We start from the raw sequence: 14,965 nt of genomic DNA, 5'->3' as shown, positions 1-14,965 counted from the left end.
AAATGTGAGATAAATCAGAGAAAAAATGTAGGAGAGATTTGATTTTAATGGAATCAATTAATTGAAACTAAGATTATAAGTTTAAAATAAATGTTACAATTTTTCGTCTCGAACATAATTGAATTGTAAGCATGTTATAAACGGGATGTTTCTATTTTGATTCATTAACATTAAAGACTTTGAATCTACTTCTAAATCTCGAGATCTTACGAAATAAGTTACAACCTAAATTATCGTCCTCGAACATAAATTTAGAATCATCAGCATTTAACGAGTGACGAAAGAATTGAAAGCATATAAAAGCCGTCAATCAAATATTCGATTGATATATTTATCTAAACTAGAAGGTTATAACAATCTTGAAGATTACGAGTTTAGCTCACACGTTCAAAGCTTCAACTACAAACTCAATACAAATTCCATAAGAAAAATATAAATTTAAAAGAAGAGCCTATGTATCTCTACAACTCACGCTCACTGTTATCTGACATTATTTGTTTTGATCCGTTACATATCGTCGTCAATCTCACGGTTTTAAAACGCTTCTGTTAGAGAGAGATTTCCACATTTCTATACAAAAAAATGCTTTATTTCTCTCTCCAACTAATATGGGATCTCACAATCGATGTATGATCCCATTGTGATGTTCATGATCATAAACTCGAAAATCCATTTCTTGCCTAAGACGACTTATATAAATGTCTAAATCAAGTATATTTTTATTAACTAAATAATTGATAATAAAAAATAAAGTATATATGTGATGTCCCACATTGGTTGAATAAGAGAACAAACCACCATTTATAACGGTGTGGAAACCTTCCCCTATCAGACATGTTTTAGAGCCTTCAGGAGAAGCCCGAAAGAGAGCCCAAAGAGGACAATATCTGCTAGCAGTGGGTCTAGGTCGTTACAAATGGTATCAGAGCCAGACACCAGACGATGTGCCAGCCATCTCGCTGTTCCCCGAAAGGGGGTAGACACGAGGCGAGCCAGACACCAGACGATGTGCCAGCCTTCTCGCTGTTCCCCGAAAGGGGGTAGTAGAGACTTCCTTGACCTTCCGGCACTGGGCAGGCGTCAGCCCCCATACATGGTCTTACGACACGAGGTGGTGTGCCAATAAGGACACAGGGCCCCAAAGGGGGTGAATTTGAGGCAGTCCCACCTCGATTGGAGGAAGGAAAGAGTGTCAGCGAGGATGCTGAGCCCCAAAGTGGAAGCCTGAAAGGAAAAGCCCAAAGAGGACAAAGCGGTGGGTCTGAGTCGTTACAGTAAAACAAAATATATTTGTTCTACCAAAATTAAATATAAAATTGTTATATTTTAAAATTCATGAATTAAATAATTATACATCTTACTTAAATATATTAAAGTTTAGGAGCTAATTTGTTACGTCACGCTATAGTCATATTATATGTTCGAAAAAGTACAGTAGGAGTTGGAAGGTTTGACTTTGTAAAATTAAATGTATTTGTTTTTTTTTTAATAATTACCATTTATTTATTTATTTTATTTATTTATTTATTTTTAGCTAAACACAAAATTTTGACATGTATTTACATACATGCACACTAATTTAAAAAAATAAAAAAGAAAATAAAAAAATAAAAATAAAAAGGATGAATTATTTGTATACAACGTGTTCAAAAAAGAAATCATGCATACATAAAAACACTGAAAATTTGCAAATTTTAATTTTAATTAATTAATTCAGTCAAAAACCAATATAGAGTGAAATGGAAAGACATTTACACCAATGAAAAGTATTTTTTTTATATATAAAAAAATATATATTAATTACAAAAGAAATAAAATTCCCGGAATAGAATACGCAAAAAAAAACAAGCGTTACGGAATTTATCTCATATTTCCCGGGCGACTGTTATATATATATAAAAGAAAGTTTGAAAAATACAGTTTGGCATTGTATCTACTAATCATCAAAGTGTCAATCGTCCTCGAACTCGCTAGTCCCGATAAAGCCCTCATTGAAGAAAAAGGAAAAAGCATTCCTCTAAAATGAAATAAGTTTCTCGCTGCACCGAGACTTTACTCGTTTTTGTAAATACCCATTAAAAAAAATAGAAATAAATTATTTAAATTCATTAAAAATCATTAAAATTGGTTAAAACCAACAATGGTAAAGATAATAATCTCACAATATTTAGCCGTTGTCCAGTGAAATTCTGGGTAAATATTATGCAAATTACCGTTGTAATTTTTATGTAGGTAAATTAGAAGTGTGAAATACCGAAAATACCCTTGAGAAAATATAAATGGAAAGGAGAAAAGATTAGGGGTAGAAATGGAAAGGGAAAATGCGTTGGACGGACGTAGCATTTAGCATGCAATCCGGAGCGAAATGGCAGCTCCGCCCTCTAAATAAAGCCGCGCTTCATGTCTCTTCATTTCTCAGTAACTCTTTTTTTTTTTCTTTCTCTCTTAATTAATCAAAAAAAAAAAAAAAAAGAAAAAAAAAAATCTTTTTTTGTTCTTGTTCTTGGTGGGAACTCTCTCTGAAACAATCTGAATTTTGAAATTCTTGAATTTTTATTTAAAAAATTTTGTGGGTTTTGGGCGGTGAGGATTAATTGAAATCTCTGGTTGAAAATCAAATTATATTAAGGGCTTTTTGAATCGACGGTCCACGAAGAAACTTTGTGGGCTGGTGGAAGAAATCGTTTTACAAAAATTTAATTATGGTTGAGAGCAACGGTGAGAAGAGGAGAAGCCATGGAGATCATCAAGAAGACGGTGGCGCCGCCGAGCCGGCGTTGAAGAAAGGGCCGTGGACGACGGCGGAAGATGGGATCTTGATAGAGTATGTGCAGAAACATGGTGAAGGAAACTGGAACGCGGTTCAGAAACACACCGGATTGGCTCGGTGTGGGAAGAGTTGCAGGCTCCGTTGGGCTAACCATTTGCGGCCTAACCTTAAAAAAGGCTCGTTTTCTCAAGAGGAAGAACGGCTCATCATTGAACTTCATGCTAAGCTTGGCAATAAATGGGCTCGCATGGCTGCTCAGGTTCCTCCCCTTCCTTATAACACTATTTTTATTACGAATTATTCAAAGAAATTCATGTTTTTTCATATTGTTCTTCAAAAAAAATTTGAAAAAGTTCACTTTGATCTTGTGTTCTTATTGTTTGGCTCTGTTTTTTTGTTTTTAGTTACCGGGAAGAACAGACAATGAAATTAAGAATTATTGGAACACACGGATGAAGCGTCGCCAAAGAGCTGGATTGCCTCTTTATCCTCTTGATCTTCAACAGGAAGCGACGGCGTTTCAACTCCGGCAACACCAAAACCACCGTTCTTCTACCACCACCACCACCAACGTCTCTGTTCTGCGACAGAAACTTGAATTCGACAACAACATTCAAAATTCTGTGTCGGTTTTCAATTTTTCTTCAACGATGAACAATCCCCATAAGAATTTCAGTGATGGGTCGTTGTTTTACGCAGCACCCACCAACCAATTCAAGTACTTTACTGAAAACAACGGCGGCGGTGGATTTCTGCCGCTTTCCCCTGTTTCGCCGTTTCCTCAAATTGGGCAACAACTGGTTAATAATAACAATTCCCTTTCGCCGTTGCCGCTGCCGGTGCTGCCGTCGCAAGCCGCCTTGCAATTGAGTTATGGAGGTTATATGGGTAATTATAATTCGGGTTTGAATTCGATGTTTCTTGGAGCTCCGTTCAATCACCTTATTCCGGGATTGGAAACAGAGCTTCCTTCAATCCAAACGCCGCCACATTCCACTACTCCGGCCTCCTCCGGAACCAGTGGCGGCGATGGGATCATGGCGGGGGCTAACAGTGGATTACTTGACGTTGTATTGCTAGAGGCGGAAGCTCGATCTCGTAATGGGAAGCAGACGAAGGAAGAAAGCTCCTCCGGCGGCCAGTTGAAACGGACGGCGGAGCAAGGATCTACAGAGGAACAAGGTGCCAATAATTTAAATGTAGGATCAGTTGTAGGAAGCAGTGGCGGCGACGCCGCCGTCCCCGCCGGAGAAAATCATTCCGACGGTTTCAGCTCAACCCATTCGTCATCTCGTAAGTTCATCTAAGCTTTTACGTGATGGTTGCTTATTTAATTTCCAATGTTTGCTTTTTTATTTATTATTATTATTATTTTAATTGATATTATTATTCAATTAACCTATTCAATTTAATGAGCAATATTAACTTTTAAAAATTTGTTAAAATAAATCATATTTTATTGTACGGAAGTAATAATAATTTAATGATATATTCTCATTTTTTTGGACAATTTTTTTCCAATTTTTTTAAAAATAACCTAATTGGAATTTGATTTAATGTATTAAAATTAAAAGAAAAAATTTGAAAAAATTACCAAATTTAGAAATTATTTTTTAAAAATAAAATACCATTTTTCGTGTATTTAGACATTTTGTTCTAGCTAGAAAAACATTTAATTTTTAATTATTCTATTTATTTTACAAAAGAATTTTTTTTTTTTTGTCCATAATTTTAAATTTCAAAATATTATGTTTTTACTTAATTTTAATTTAGTCCATAGATTTTAAAATCTTATTTTTTCTATTTTTATGTTTAGTTTGTATTTAATCCCTAGATTGTATGAATTTACACTTTTATCCTTTTGATTTTTTTTGGTTAATTAATTTAAATATTATGATGTAGAATTTTTAAGTTAATTAAAAAAATATATATAATTAAATCTGATACTAAATAGTGAATTGGTATTATTTGAATAACATTTTAAAACGTGTACAGGAAAGAGACAGAGAATGGAACCTCTAGAGGAGATGGATTCAATGGTTGACGATGACCTAATGAGCCTACTGAGCAACTTTCAAACGGGAATGCCAGTGCCGGAGTTGTATCCCAATAGCAACAACGATGACCTTGCCATCAACACGCACAACGACTTGTCGTTGTGTGAAACGAATGGCAATCGAGACGAAGATGAGCAACAACCAAACGTAGGAACGACAGCGGCGGTAGCATCACCGGTCCTCGAATGGAGCCTTGGGTCATCTTGTTGGAACAACATGCCGAGTATTTGCTAGGGGGTGGCGTACTCCTTCAACAAGCCAAATAAAAAGAATGAAAAGTTGTGAACTTTGTGTGTGAGGTTCATGCTAGGGTTGGGATGATGGACCTTACTTGGTTTCATTGGGTTGCTTTTTGTGTTCAATCTTTAGTTTGAAGGTGTTGTGTTCATTAGGTAGTTTATAAATATCAACAAAAAAAATTTTAAAAAAGAATTGAACTTGCTCGGCTTGTTGTTACGGACATAGTTTCGAACAACTGATCATACCTAAACCCTGAACTCGTAAAATATGATAAAAGAACGAGCGTTTAAAAGCGTGTTTATCCACTGATTTCGAGCATCTATGTAACGGCCTAGATCCACCACTAACAGATATTGTCCTCTTTGGGCTTTCCCGGCCCAGATCCACTGTTAACAGATATTGTCCTCTTTGGGCTTTCCCTTTCGGGCTTCCCCTTAAAACGTGTCTGCTAGGGGAAGGTTTCCACACCCTTATAAATGGTGGTTTGTTCTCCTCCAACCTGTCCTCTTTCGGCTTTCCCTTTCAAACTTGCCCTCGAGGCTTTAAAACAAGGGCTTCCCCTTAAAACGTGTCTGCTAGGGGAAGGTTTCCACACCCTTATAAATGGTGGTTTGTTCTCCTCCAACCTGTCCTCTTTCGGCTTTCCCTTTCAAACTTGCCCTTGAGGCTTTAAAACAAGGGCTTCCCCTTAAAACGTGTCTGCTAGGGGAAGGTTTCCACACCCTTATAAATGGTGGTTTGTTCTCCTCCAACCTGTCCTCTTTCGGCTTTCCCTTTCAAACTTGCCCTCGAGGCTTTAAAACGCGTCTACTATGAGAAGGTTTCCACACCCTTATAAATGGTGGTTTGTTCTCCTCCCCAATCTGTCATCTTTGGGCTTTCCCTTTCAAACTTACCCTCGAGGCTTTAAAACGCGTCTGTTAGGTGAAGGCTTCCACGCCCTTATAAATAGTGATTTGTTCTCCTCCCCAACCAATGTGGGACATCACAATCTAAACGTTTTTTTTTTTTAATTATTGAATTGAATCATCACTCGAACGTTTTGTATAATTTGTGAATCCTAAATTTGACCTCGTCTTTTAAATTCATTTCAATTTTTTAATTATAAAAAGGGTGAGAGTCAAATTTATAAGTAATAATTAATGAGTTTGGATTGCTTATTAATTTTGGAGTCACCACCCTCACTAAAGGCCACAAAAAATGAAACCCTAATTGGAGAAAAGGGTGAGAACTATTTTGGAGGTGTGTGAATGGTCAATGGACACTCATGTATTTTGCTTTTTGGAGAATACTCTCATTCAATACATGTTATCCCGGTTTTATAATCTTACCTCAATCTCGAACACAGTGACGAGTACCTTAAATTTCGTACATTTGTAATGCTTCATTTAAGGTTGTCTAACCCTAAAAGAATCGATATCAATCGTACTAACTCAAAAGGAAGAAACGAACCAAATATAGAATCACGAAATGGATCAGGTACGTGTTCATCTATTTCTCGCTCTCTATTGTGTCTTTTTATATTGGTTTTCTACTTCTAAGCTCGATGCTCATTTTGAACGTACTTTGTTAAATACCGAAACATAATTTCACTGAAGATTATGTGTGATATTCCACATTGGTTAGGGTGGAGAACGAAACATGTTTTATAAGGGTGTGGAAACCTTTCCCTAGCAGACACGTTTTAAAGTCTTGAGGGGAAAGCCCAAAGAGGACAATATCTGCTACTAGTGGACTTGGGTCGTTACATTATTATGTCTTTGATTGTATATCCATTGTTTACTCATGTATTAACCTTGTGGCCCCTTAGCTCGACCTCGTTAGCAACTTAAGCTTCTTTCAATTACATATCTACTTAGCCTACCATTTTTATACGAAACTATCATAAAACAAATCCTTAGAATAATAGGTCCCGAGTTTAAATTTTTACCATATTAATTAAATTCGAAAGCGTCAAAATTAGTAATAGGTTTAAAAAGTTGGTACTTTACGGAAAAAAAAAATTATTGTAATTTAATTTTTATATTAAAATTTAGGTTGAAATTTGAATTTTAGTACGTTATAATTTAATTTTTTGTACTTTGAAATTGTTATAATTTGATTTCATTGTAAAAAAAAACATTAAAATTTAAATATTGTTATTTATTATTTAGTTTTTGGGCCACATTCTATTGCTTAATGGGCTCCGGCCCATTGGATGCTGACGCTCATCATTACACCGAGTCCAGTGAGTAGTTGGGCCTTAAAGCCCAATGTCAAAAAATTGAATTTATTACATTATTTTTAAAACAATATTGAATGTTTATTTTTAACTCAAACAAGTGGCAAGGGGTTTGAAGAATGTGATAACTTTGACCCGTTGACCATATTCATATTTTTAAATATATTAGGGTTTAAAGTATATATTTATTTTTAAAAAACTGGCAGTATTTTATATAACGTTTCAAAATTATCATTGGAGTAGAAAATCCGTTACATTATTTGAACAAAAACTTAGCATAACGAAACATTTTTTTTTTTCATGTTTAATTGAATCAAGTGTTTCTGTCACCGTCATGTCATTCTAGGTCACTGTCATATCGTTCATCAAACATTCTAATAGATTTCTGTACGTGAGATCTCACATTGGTTGGAGAGGGAAACGAAGAATTTTTTATAAGGGTGCGGAAAAGCAGACACATTTTAAAACCGTAAGGTTTACGACAATATGTTACGAAACAAAGCTAACAATATCTATTAGCGGGAATAGAGAATTGAAATTAGCCTAGAATGAGTTTAAGTATCGAGTATCGTCAGAGGATGATAGACCTATCGAATGATTAACGAATCCCAATGCATAACTATTTTAATATCAAAATATGATTCAAACCTTTATTTGTCTACTTGATCCATTTTAACTAAACATAGAAAACATTAATCGAAGAACATAACCCTAAACCCTAAATTCTAAACTGAACTCGTAAATCATGTCTCATCTCAAAACCCTAAAAGACTCTAAACCCTAAATTCTCTCTCTTCCCATCATCTTTCAAAACCCTAAAAAAAACCCTTAAACCCTAAATTCTAAACTGAACTCGTAAACCTTGTCTCATCTCAAAACCCTAAAAGACCCGAAACCCTAAATTCTCTCTCTTCCCATCATCTTTTAAAACTCTAAAAAAAACCCTTAAACCCTAAATTCTAAACTGAACTTGTAAATCATGCCTCATCTCAAAACCCTAAAAGACCCTAAACCCTAAATTCTCTCTCTTCCCATCATCTTTCAAAACCCTAAAAAAAACCCTTGAACCCTAAATTCTAAACTGAACTCGTAAACCATGTCTCATCTCAAAACCCTAAAAGACCCGAAACCCTAAATTCTCTCTCTTCCCATCATCTTTTAAAACCCTAAAAAAACCCTTAAACCCTAAATTCTAAACTGAACTCGTAAACAATGTCTCATCTCAAAACCCTAAAAGACTCTATCCCTAAATTCTCTCTTCCCATCATCTTTCAAAACCCTAAAAAAACCCTTAAACCCTAAATTCTCTCTCTTCTCATCATCTTTCAAAACCCTAAAAGAAACCCTTAAACCCTAAAATCTCTCTCCTCCTATTTCATTGTTTCTCTCTCTTCCCATCATCTTTTAAATGCAGCATTAAAAGTTGCAGATTTTGTTTCTTGTGGCCTTAAATTTACCCAACCTCCCTCCTACTTGGTTGTTATGCTCTTTTAATGCTTCCATTTCCCTTCTCAACTCTCTTAAAATATATGCTTCCCAAATCCTTTCTCTCATGCATCATTTTAGCATCATACCTCAAGCTTTTCTTAATTCCCTCGAAAAAACATGGGTTTGGTTGGTCGGGCGAGGAAAACAAGAAGAAAGGTGCCCTTTGTTGATATTTTCCCGACGTTCTTTTATTTTCTGTTTTATTTGGTCGTCATCTTCTTTATTTTTATTTGAGAAATGTTGAATGGTGTATGATAGCATGTCCACTTTAGATTTCAACTTTAAAATTTTTTTTCTCTTGAATTATTGAATTTGTTCATAAAATTTAATTAAATTTTAGATTTAAAATAACAAAAATAATTATTCTTCTCTCTTTTTTTTAGGGCTCTTTTGGACCACGACGGTCCTATACGATTAGTAAAGTTTGATTTTTTTAGGCTGTCCTATTTGGAAAACTCGATTTTGAAATTTTTTATATTTTTTGTTTAATGGGGTTGGTATTTTTTCTTACGATTTTGTTTCAAACGGGATATTGGTGCGGTTCAATAAGAAGACAATGCCCAAAAAAATTATTGGGTTTTGTTTTTTGATTGAGCCGTGCCAATATCACGTTTCACGCATGTTTAGTGTCCACTTCTTCTTTTGGTAACGTGCACGGTAAAATAATTTCAATATTTGATCTAAAAATACGTCAAATTTTTTCGTATAATTTTTTATTTTCAAATATTTTATGGTCCCTATTATTATTTGTTTTTGTTTATTTATGTCCGTACAGATCTGATTAATTGTATCATTAGCGTAATCATTAATGGTAATCATCATATAGATTATTCCTTAAAAGACATTATAATTAGTTGAGAAATTAATTAATTAGCAACTAACCATTCATTATATTATTCAAATGAGAAGAATTGTGTTTATTCTGAGCTTGAATTCCTTGAAGCCCTTCTCTTGCTCTCTCAGCTGCCTACTTTTGGCTAATACTCTCCACAGCCTCACATGGACTTGCCTTGCTCACCAATCTCTATCTCTGTATAATGATAATACGATACAGATTCGGTACAAAACCCGGACTTGCGAGCGAGCTCGTACACCTTCACGAGTTTGGAACGAGATGAAGCTAGCACTGTGCCGTTTTAAAAGGTGGCACTCCACAATGTCTTCTCGCCTTCTCCGCATCGACGATGGACTTCCTTAATCCTCTCGGCCGACTTGCAAATCCCGCTGCAGCTCCAATCGAATGATGCGACGCAGACGTTGCCTGCTTGTGCCTTCCATTCACAATCTGTATCAAATAACAAGCTTAACCAGAGCTCTGCATGTAACGGCCTAAGCCCACCATTAGCAGATATCCTCCTTTTTGGACTTTTAGGGAGATGTTTCTACAGCCTTATAAAAAATGTTTCGTTTTTCTCCCCAACCGATGTGGGAGAGATAACTTAACTAGTGTCTATTATCAGAAATGGGAATTACCGGGCGGAGTTCCACAACAAAGTCTCCGATCGTCAATGTGCTCCACGTTAAGTCCAATAAACCAAGATCCTAAGGAAACATCTTCATTGGCATACTTGTGAAGAACATGCCTGAGAATTCCACAATTATGAAGCAATGCAAATGTGTAATAACTTGTGAGGTATGAATTCCGAGATCAATGGTTTCGAGAAAAAAACGGATAGAAGCTTACTGGTGTATCGATATGTAGGTCGCTAAATCCTTCGAGATGGCATACAACTGGCCTGTTGCATGGCGGAAATACTTGTTACCTGCCTCACCGAACTTCCAGTGTTCGGGTTCGTGGTATCGAACTCCCCTACGATACATAGTTTGGTTAAGAAACCAGAGGTTTGCCAGTTTTGACATTCACCTAGAGAAAATGGTAAGGTTAAATCTTACTTTTGTGACAGGACAGGCCCCGATTTCATGCATCCGATGTAAACCCGTCGTTTCGATCGATGTCTGACTAGCGTTTCTCCTAGTGTGGCTGAGACCAAATGCAAGAACATGAGCTTATTGTATCATGACAATCAATGTAGATATCTATCAGGAGATCGTGTATAAAAAACGATATCAATTCCTATGCTCAAACATAAGTCACTGATATAGATTCGCTCTTATAACAAAGCTCGTGTTCATCAGTTTGACAAACAATCCGTTTGCTTACCTATATTTACGTGAACATCGTCGTCAACCTTAACGTAGAAATCTGCATCCCACGTTGCAACGGCTGTAGCAAAATATGTCTTTGTCTTGGCAGACAATTCGAGGTACCCTTCAACATGGTCCTGTGTAGATAAACATGGCACGGTTGAAGATCATGTCGTTTTAAGAAAGCGTCACGGGCAATAGAAATGAAAACTTTGTATTCGAAACACGAATCGCTACCAGTCTAAGAAAATCTCCATGCTTTTTGTCCTCTACTTCAATAGCTCTGTCAAGGATACCTCCGGATGTGGCACTGCCCATCAAGAACAAGAAGCTCATTCAAGATTTTTCGACATATTATGTGAGATCCCACGTCGGTTAGAGAGGGGAACGAAGCATTCCTTGTAAGGGTGTGGAAACCTCTCCCTAGCAGACACGTTTTAAAACCTTGAGGGGAAGCCTAGAAGAGATAGCCCAAAAAAGACAATATCGGCAAACAGTGGGCTTGGGCTGTTACAAATAGTAATCAGAGCCAGACACTGGGCGGTGTGCCAACGTGGATGCTAGCCCCCAAGGGGGTGGATTGTGAGATCCCACATTGGTTAGAGAGAGGAACGAAATATTCCTTGTAAGGGTGTGGAAATCTCTCCCTAGCAGACACGTTTTAAAACCTTGAGGGGAAGCCTAGAAGGGAAAGCTCAAAAAAAGACAATATCTGCTAACGGTGGGTTGGGCTATTACAAATAGTATCAGAGCCAGACACCGGGCGATGTGCCAGCGTGGACGCTGGCCCCCAGGGGGGTGGATTGTGAGATCCCACATCGGTTAGAGAGGGGAACGAAGCATTCCTTGCAAGGGTGTGGAAACCTCTCCCTAGTAGACACATTTTAAAACCTTGAGGGGAAGCCTAGAAGAGAAGCCCAAAAAAGACAATATCTGCTAACGGTGGGATTGGGCTGTTACAAATAGTATCAGAGCCAGACACCGAACGGTGTGCCAACGTGGACGCTGGCCCTGGGGGTGGATTGTGAGATCCCACATCGGTTAGAGAGGGAACAAAGCATTCTTTGTAAGGGTGTGGAAACCTCTCCTTATCCTTAGAAGAAACGTTTTAAAATCTTGAGGGGAAGCCCAGAAGGGAAAGCCTAAAAAGGACAATATCTAGTAGCGGTGGGCTTGGGCTGTTACATATTATAACAAGAAAGTCCATGGATCTTGTTGCTAATAGTTCTTGTCGAACGATAAAAAGTTACATACGTACCTATGGCCGATGACGAAGCGAATTATAATCCCCTTCTCCTCTAGTTTCTTCCTCTTTTCGCCTATTTTTCAAGTTTTCAAGTAATCTCATCAGCACATAATGTAAACAAGAAGAAATGAAAGCACAAACCGAAACATAACTGTCACGGTCTACTTAACCTTGAGGTATCCACGTTGCCCGAACCGAATCTCGTCTTTTCCTGCTACTAAAAGCAGTATTGATCCCTACAACCATCAAGTATCTTCTTCTCCCAGATGACGGGGAACTCTTTAGATCGTCCGATGAAGGCGAACCACTCTGTATCGACTCTTGTGCTGCCTTGGCAGCAGCCAATTCCATCTCCAAATTTGAAATGGTCTTATCTAATGTTCTGCATAGCACAATGACATCAAAGTAAACTTGCAGTTTGGATTCTTCGTGATAAATTCGTAAAACAGTTTCGGGTTTCACTCACTGTATGGCATTGTGAGTCTTAAAGACTTCTCCGAAAACGTTTCTCGACACACGCTTAACGTCCTTCTCATCCAACTATAAGACAAACAAATCAGAAAACTAAGATAAAGATAACAGGATAAAGAAAAGTAGCAATGTAGCTACTTTCTTGGACATGTATGCATTGGACAAGTTACACGAACAGCTTCGAATATGCTTACCGATTTCGAATCGCAACCTTCTGAAACTAACTTCAACTTTTTGGCTTCGTACGCCGTAGTTCGAGCGATTCCTCTAGGTTCAGGAACAGTCCACATCCTACAAGCAAGTTTAATATGATCTTCAGTTAGTATTCAAGCATATCTCTGTAATGTCGTTCTCGGTGCCCTGCGTCCTAATTGATATACCGCCCAGTGCCGGGCTCTAATACCATTTCTAACAGCCCAAGCCCTCCACTAGCAAATATTGTTCCCTTTGGGTTTCCTTTTTAAAACGTGTTTACTAAGGAGAGGTTTCCACACCCTTATAAAGAATGTTTCGTTTCCTCCCCAACCGTTGTGGGGTCTCACAATCCACCTCCTTCAAGGCCCAACGCCCTCTCTAGCACTCGTTCCTGTGGGATCTCACAACCCATATTTGATTCTGGTTCTTAAACAAAGCATTAGAATAGTCTTCCCGACAAAGATGAATCTTAAACTCCACGAAACAGACCTCTTTTTTTACCAAAATTCACGGTGAAAGAAGAACGCTCAAGCTTGCAATGAAATCAAATCCATAAATCTAAAACATCATAGTATTCAGCTAAGTGTCAGATTGAAGATGGAATATGAATGGCATATCTTATTGCATTGAAGAAATGATGAAAAGAAACAGTTCTTTAACCTCAAGACCAAAGAAGAAGAGCTATAAATACTGTCGGCTGGCATTTAATAAACGAAAAACAGCAAAGTTTCCCCAATAAACAAAGACCCAAAACCAAAAAAATTGGTCAAATTAGAACCCAAAACATGGAAATCCAAGAAAAACATCTCAATCATCGATCAAACTCCACAGCGATAAGAACTCAGCTAATTTAACAAAAACCCATCAAATTTTCACAGAAACGAACCTGTTCGTGAAGATCATCCCCAGACAGAAGCTGCTCAGGCAAAGAAAAACAGCCCATCTCTGCGAAACAACGCTCCGTGAAGATTGCTCGACCTTAACTTTCCAGGACATCTTCAACCCAGATTCTATTTATGCTGTCGCTAACAACTTCTCACAAGAAAACCCCATAAACATTCGATCAAGTTAAGACCCAGATGAAAAAATGAACAAAAATTCAAAATAAAACAGCTGGGAGATCGAGAAATTTTGAAATTAGGGTATAGAACAATGTTTGAATCAGAGGATTAAGAACAGAGAAGAGTATGAAACAAATTTGTCTGTGTAGAAGATCTCTGGAAGCTGAAGGGAAATGAAAAAGCAGAGAGGGAAGAGGGGAAGACTCACTAACTAACCTCTCGCTTAATCCAAACCACCAAACTGTTACATAAAGTGACATAAATACCCTTTGTCAGACCTTCATACAAAAAGGTTTAGCAGAGAGAGAGGTGGCTGAGTTCCCATCAAGCATGGTGCCATGGAGATCATGTGGTGCCATGTTCCTTTCAATTTATATGCATTTTTTCTCACTAACTTCATCAAATTTTTTTAAAGAAAGATTCAATTTTTAGTATGAAGGTTATATATTGGGTCGCGACACAAATTCATTTTCCATTTCCAAAATCGACCTCCGTTTTTTGGGATCTCATTGGTGGGAATATAGGTCGATATGTCTCCATCTTGTGTTTTAACGACGGGGTAAGACAGTCAAGCTACTTGCACTTGTCTGGTTCGATTGTTTAACAGCTCTTTCTAAGAGACAGAAATGTAAATAGAAAGTATCATCTGAAAAAGTCTCACGGCTAGATCCTCCTCCATCATTCGGGACCAACTAGGGGTAGTACAGAAATATTCACCTATTGTCCATTGACTACGCCTTTCGGCCTGATCTTAGGCCCTAACTCACCCTCCATGGACGAACCTTGCGGAGGAACCCTTAGGTTTTCGGGGCATTGGATTCTCACCAATGTTTGCGTTACTCAAGCCGACATTCTCGCTTCCGCTTTGTCCTATTTGGTTGTACAACATTTTTAGCTTGTTATGTTTTTAGATTTTTTTTTTTAACTTTTAAAAGTTTCAGGTCTTTAAACTTGGAAAACTCGTGCAATATTTGATGGATAGTACTGTGAGAATGTAATAATTAGAGTCGTGACTTTAAGTACAGATAAACTTGGAATCTACTCCTTCGAACTATTCCATTAATTTAAGAT

General features: G+C 37.2%; 2 protein-coding genes and 1 long non-coding RNA gene across 5 annotated transcripts; 2 read left to right on the top strand and 1 right to left on the bottom strand.

The window, feature by feature from the left end:
* Positions 1 to 2,475: 2,475 nt before the first annotated feature.
* On the top strand, positions 2,476 to 5,402 carry LOC111793746 (uncharacterized). 2 transcript variants are annotated; one of them, XM_023675775.2, is made up of 4 exons: positions 2,476 to 3,029; positions 3,175 to 3,658; positions 3,851 to 4,063; positions 4,766 to 5,402. In XM_023675775.2, exons 1-4 carry the CDS (start codon positions 2,703 to 2,705, stop codon positions 5,059 to 5,061), a joined length of 1,320 nt encoding a protein of 439 aa, XP_023531543.2. In that variant the 5' UTR covers positions 2,476 to 2,702; the 3' UTR covers positions 5,062 to 5,402. The 2 variants fall into 2 exon arrangements, with proteins under 2 accessions (XP_023531543.2, XP_023531542.2); XM_023675774.2 differs by having other exon boundaries at positions 3,175 to 4,063.
* Positions 5,403 to 8,791: 3,389 nt separating this feature from the next.
* On the top strand, positions 8,792 to 10,824 carry LOC111792264 (uncharacterized). Of its 2 annotated transcripts, XR_002814767.2 has the most exons (4): positions 8,792 to 8,932; positions 9,831 to 10,409; positions 10,479 to 10,566; positions 10,686 to 10,824. It is a non-coding gene; the product is annotated as an uncharacterized LOC111792264 (long non-coding RNA). The 2 variants fall into 2 exon arrangements; XR_015420771.1 differs by lacking the exon at positions 10,686 to 10,824 and having other exon boundaries at positions 10,479 to 10,617.
* On the bottom strand, positions 9,643 to 14,258 carry LOC111792262 (putative beta-1,3-galactosyltransferase 2). The gene is made up of 12 exons (XM_023673623.2): positions 14,111 to 14,258; positions 13,720 to 13,865; positions 12,833 to 12,929; positions 12,634 to 12,707; positions 12,338 to 12,549; positions 12,180 to 12,240; positions 11,159 to 11,231; positions 10,938 to 11,058; positions 10,670 to 10,757; positions 10,461 to 10,586; positions 10,250 to 10,359; positions 9,643 to 10,061 (listed from the first exon to the last, which is right to left on the bottom strand). Exons 2-12 carry the CDS (start codon positions 13,827 to 13,829, stop codon positions 9,913 to 9,915), a joined length of 1,221 nt encoding a protein of 406 aa, XP_023529391.2. The 5' UTR covers positions 13,830 to 13,865; positions 14,111 to 14,258; the 3' UTR covers positions 9,643 to 9,912.
* Between the last annotated feature and the right edge of the window lie 707 nt (positions 14,259 to 14,965).

Source organism: Cucurbita pepo, chromosome 4, assembly GCF_057944985.1.
Source record: "Cucurbita pepo subsp. pepo isolate OVF chromosome 4, ASM5794498v1, whole genome shotgun sequence".
NCBI classification, from domain to species: Eukaryota; Viridiplantae; Streptophyta; class Magnoliopsida; order Cucurbitales; family Cucurbitaceae; genus Cucurbita; species Cucurbita pepo.
This window is presented reverse-complemented; position numbering and strand designations above follow the sequence as displayed.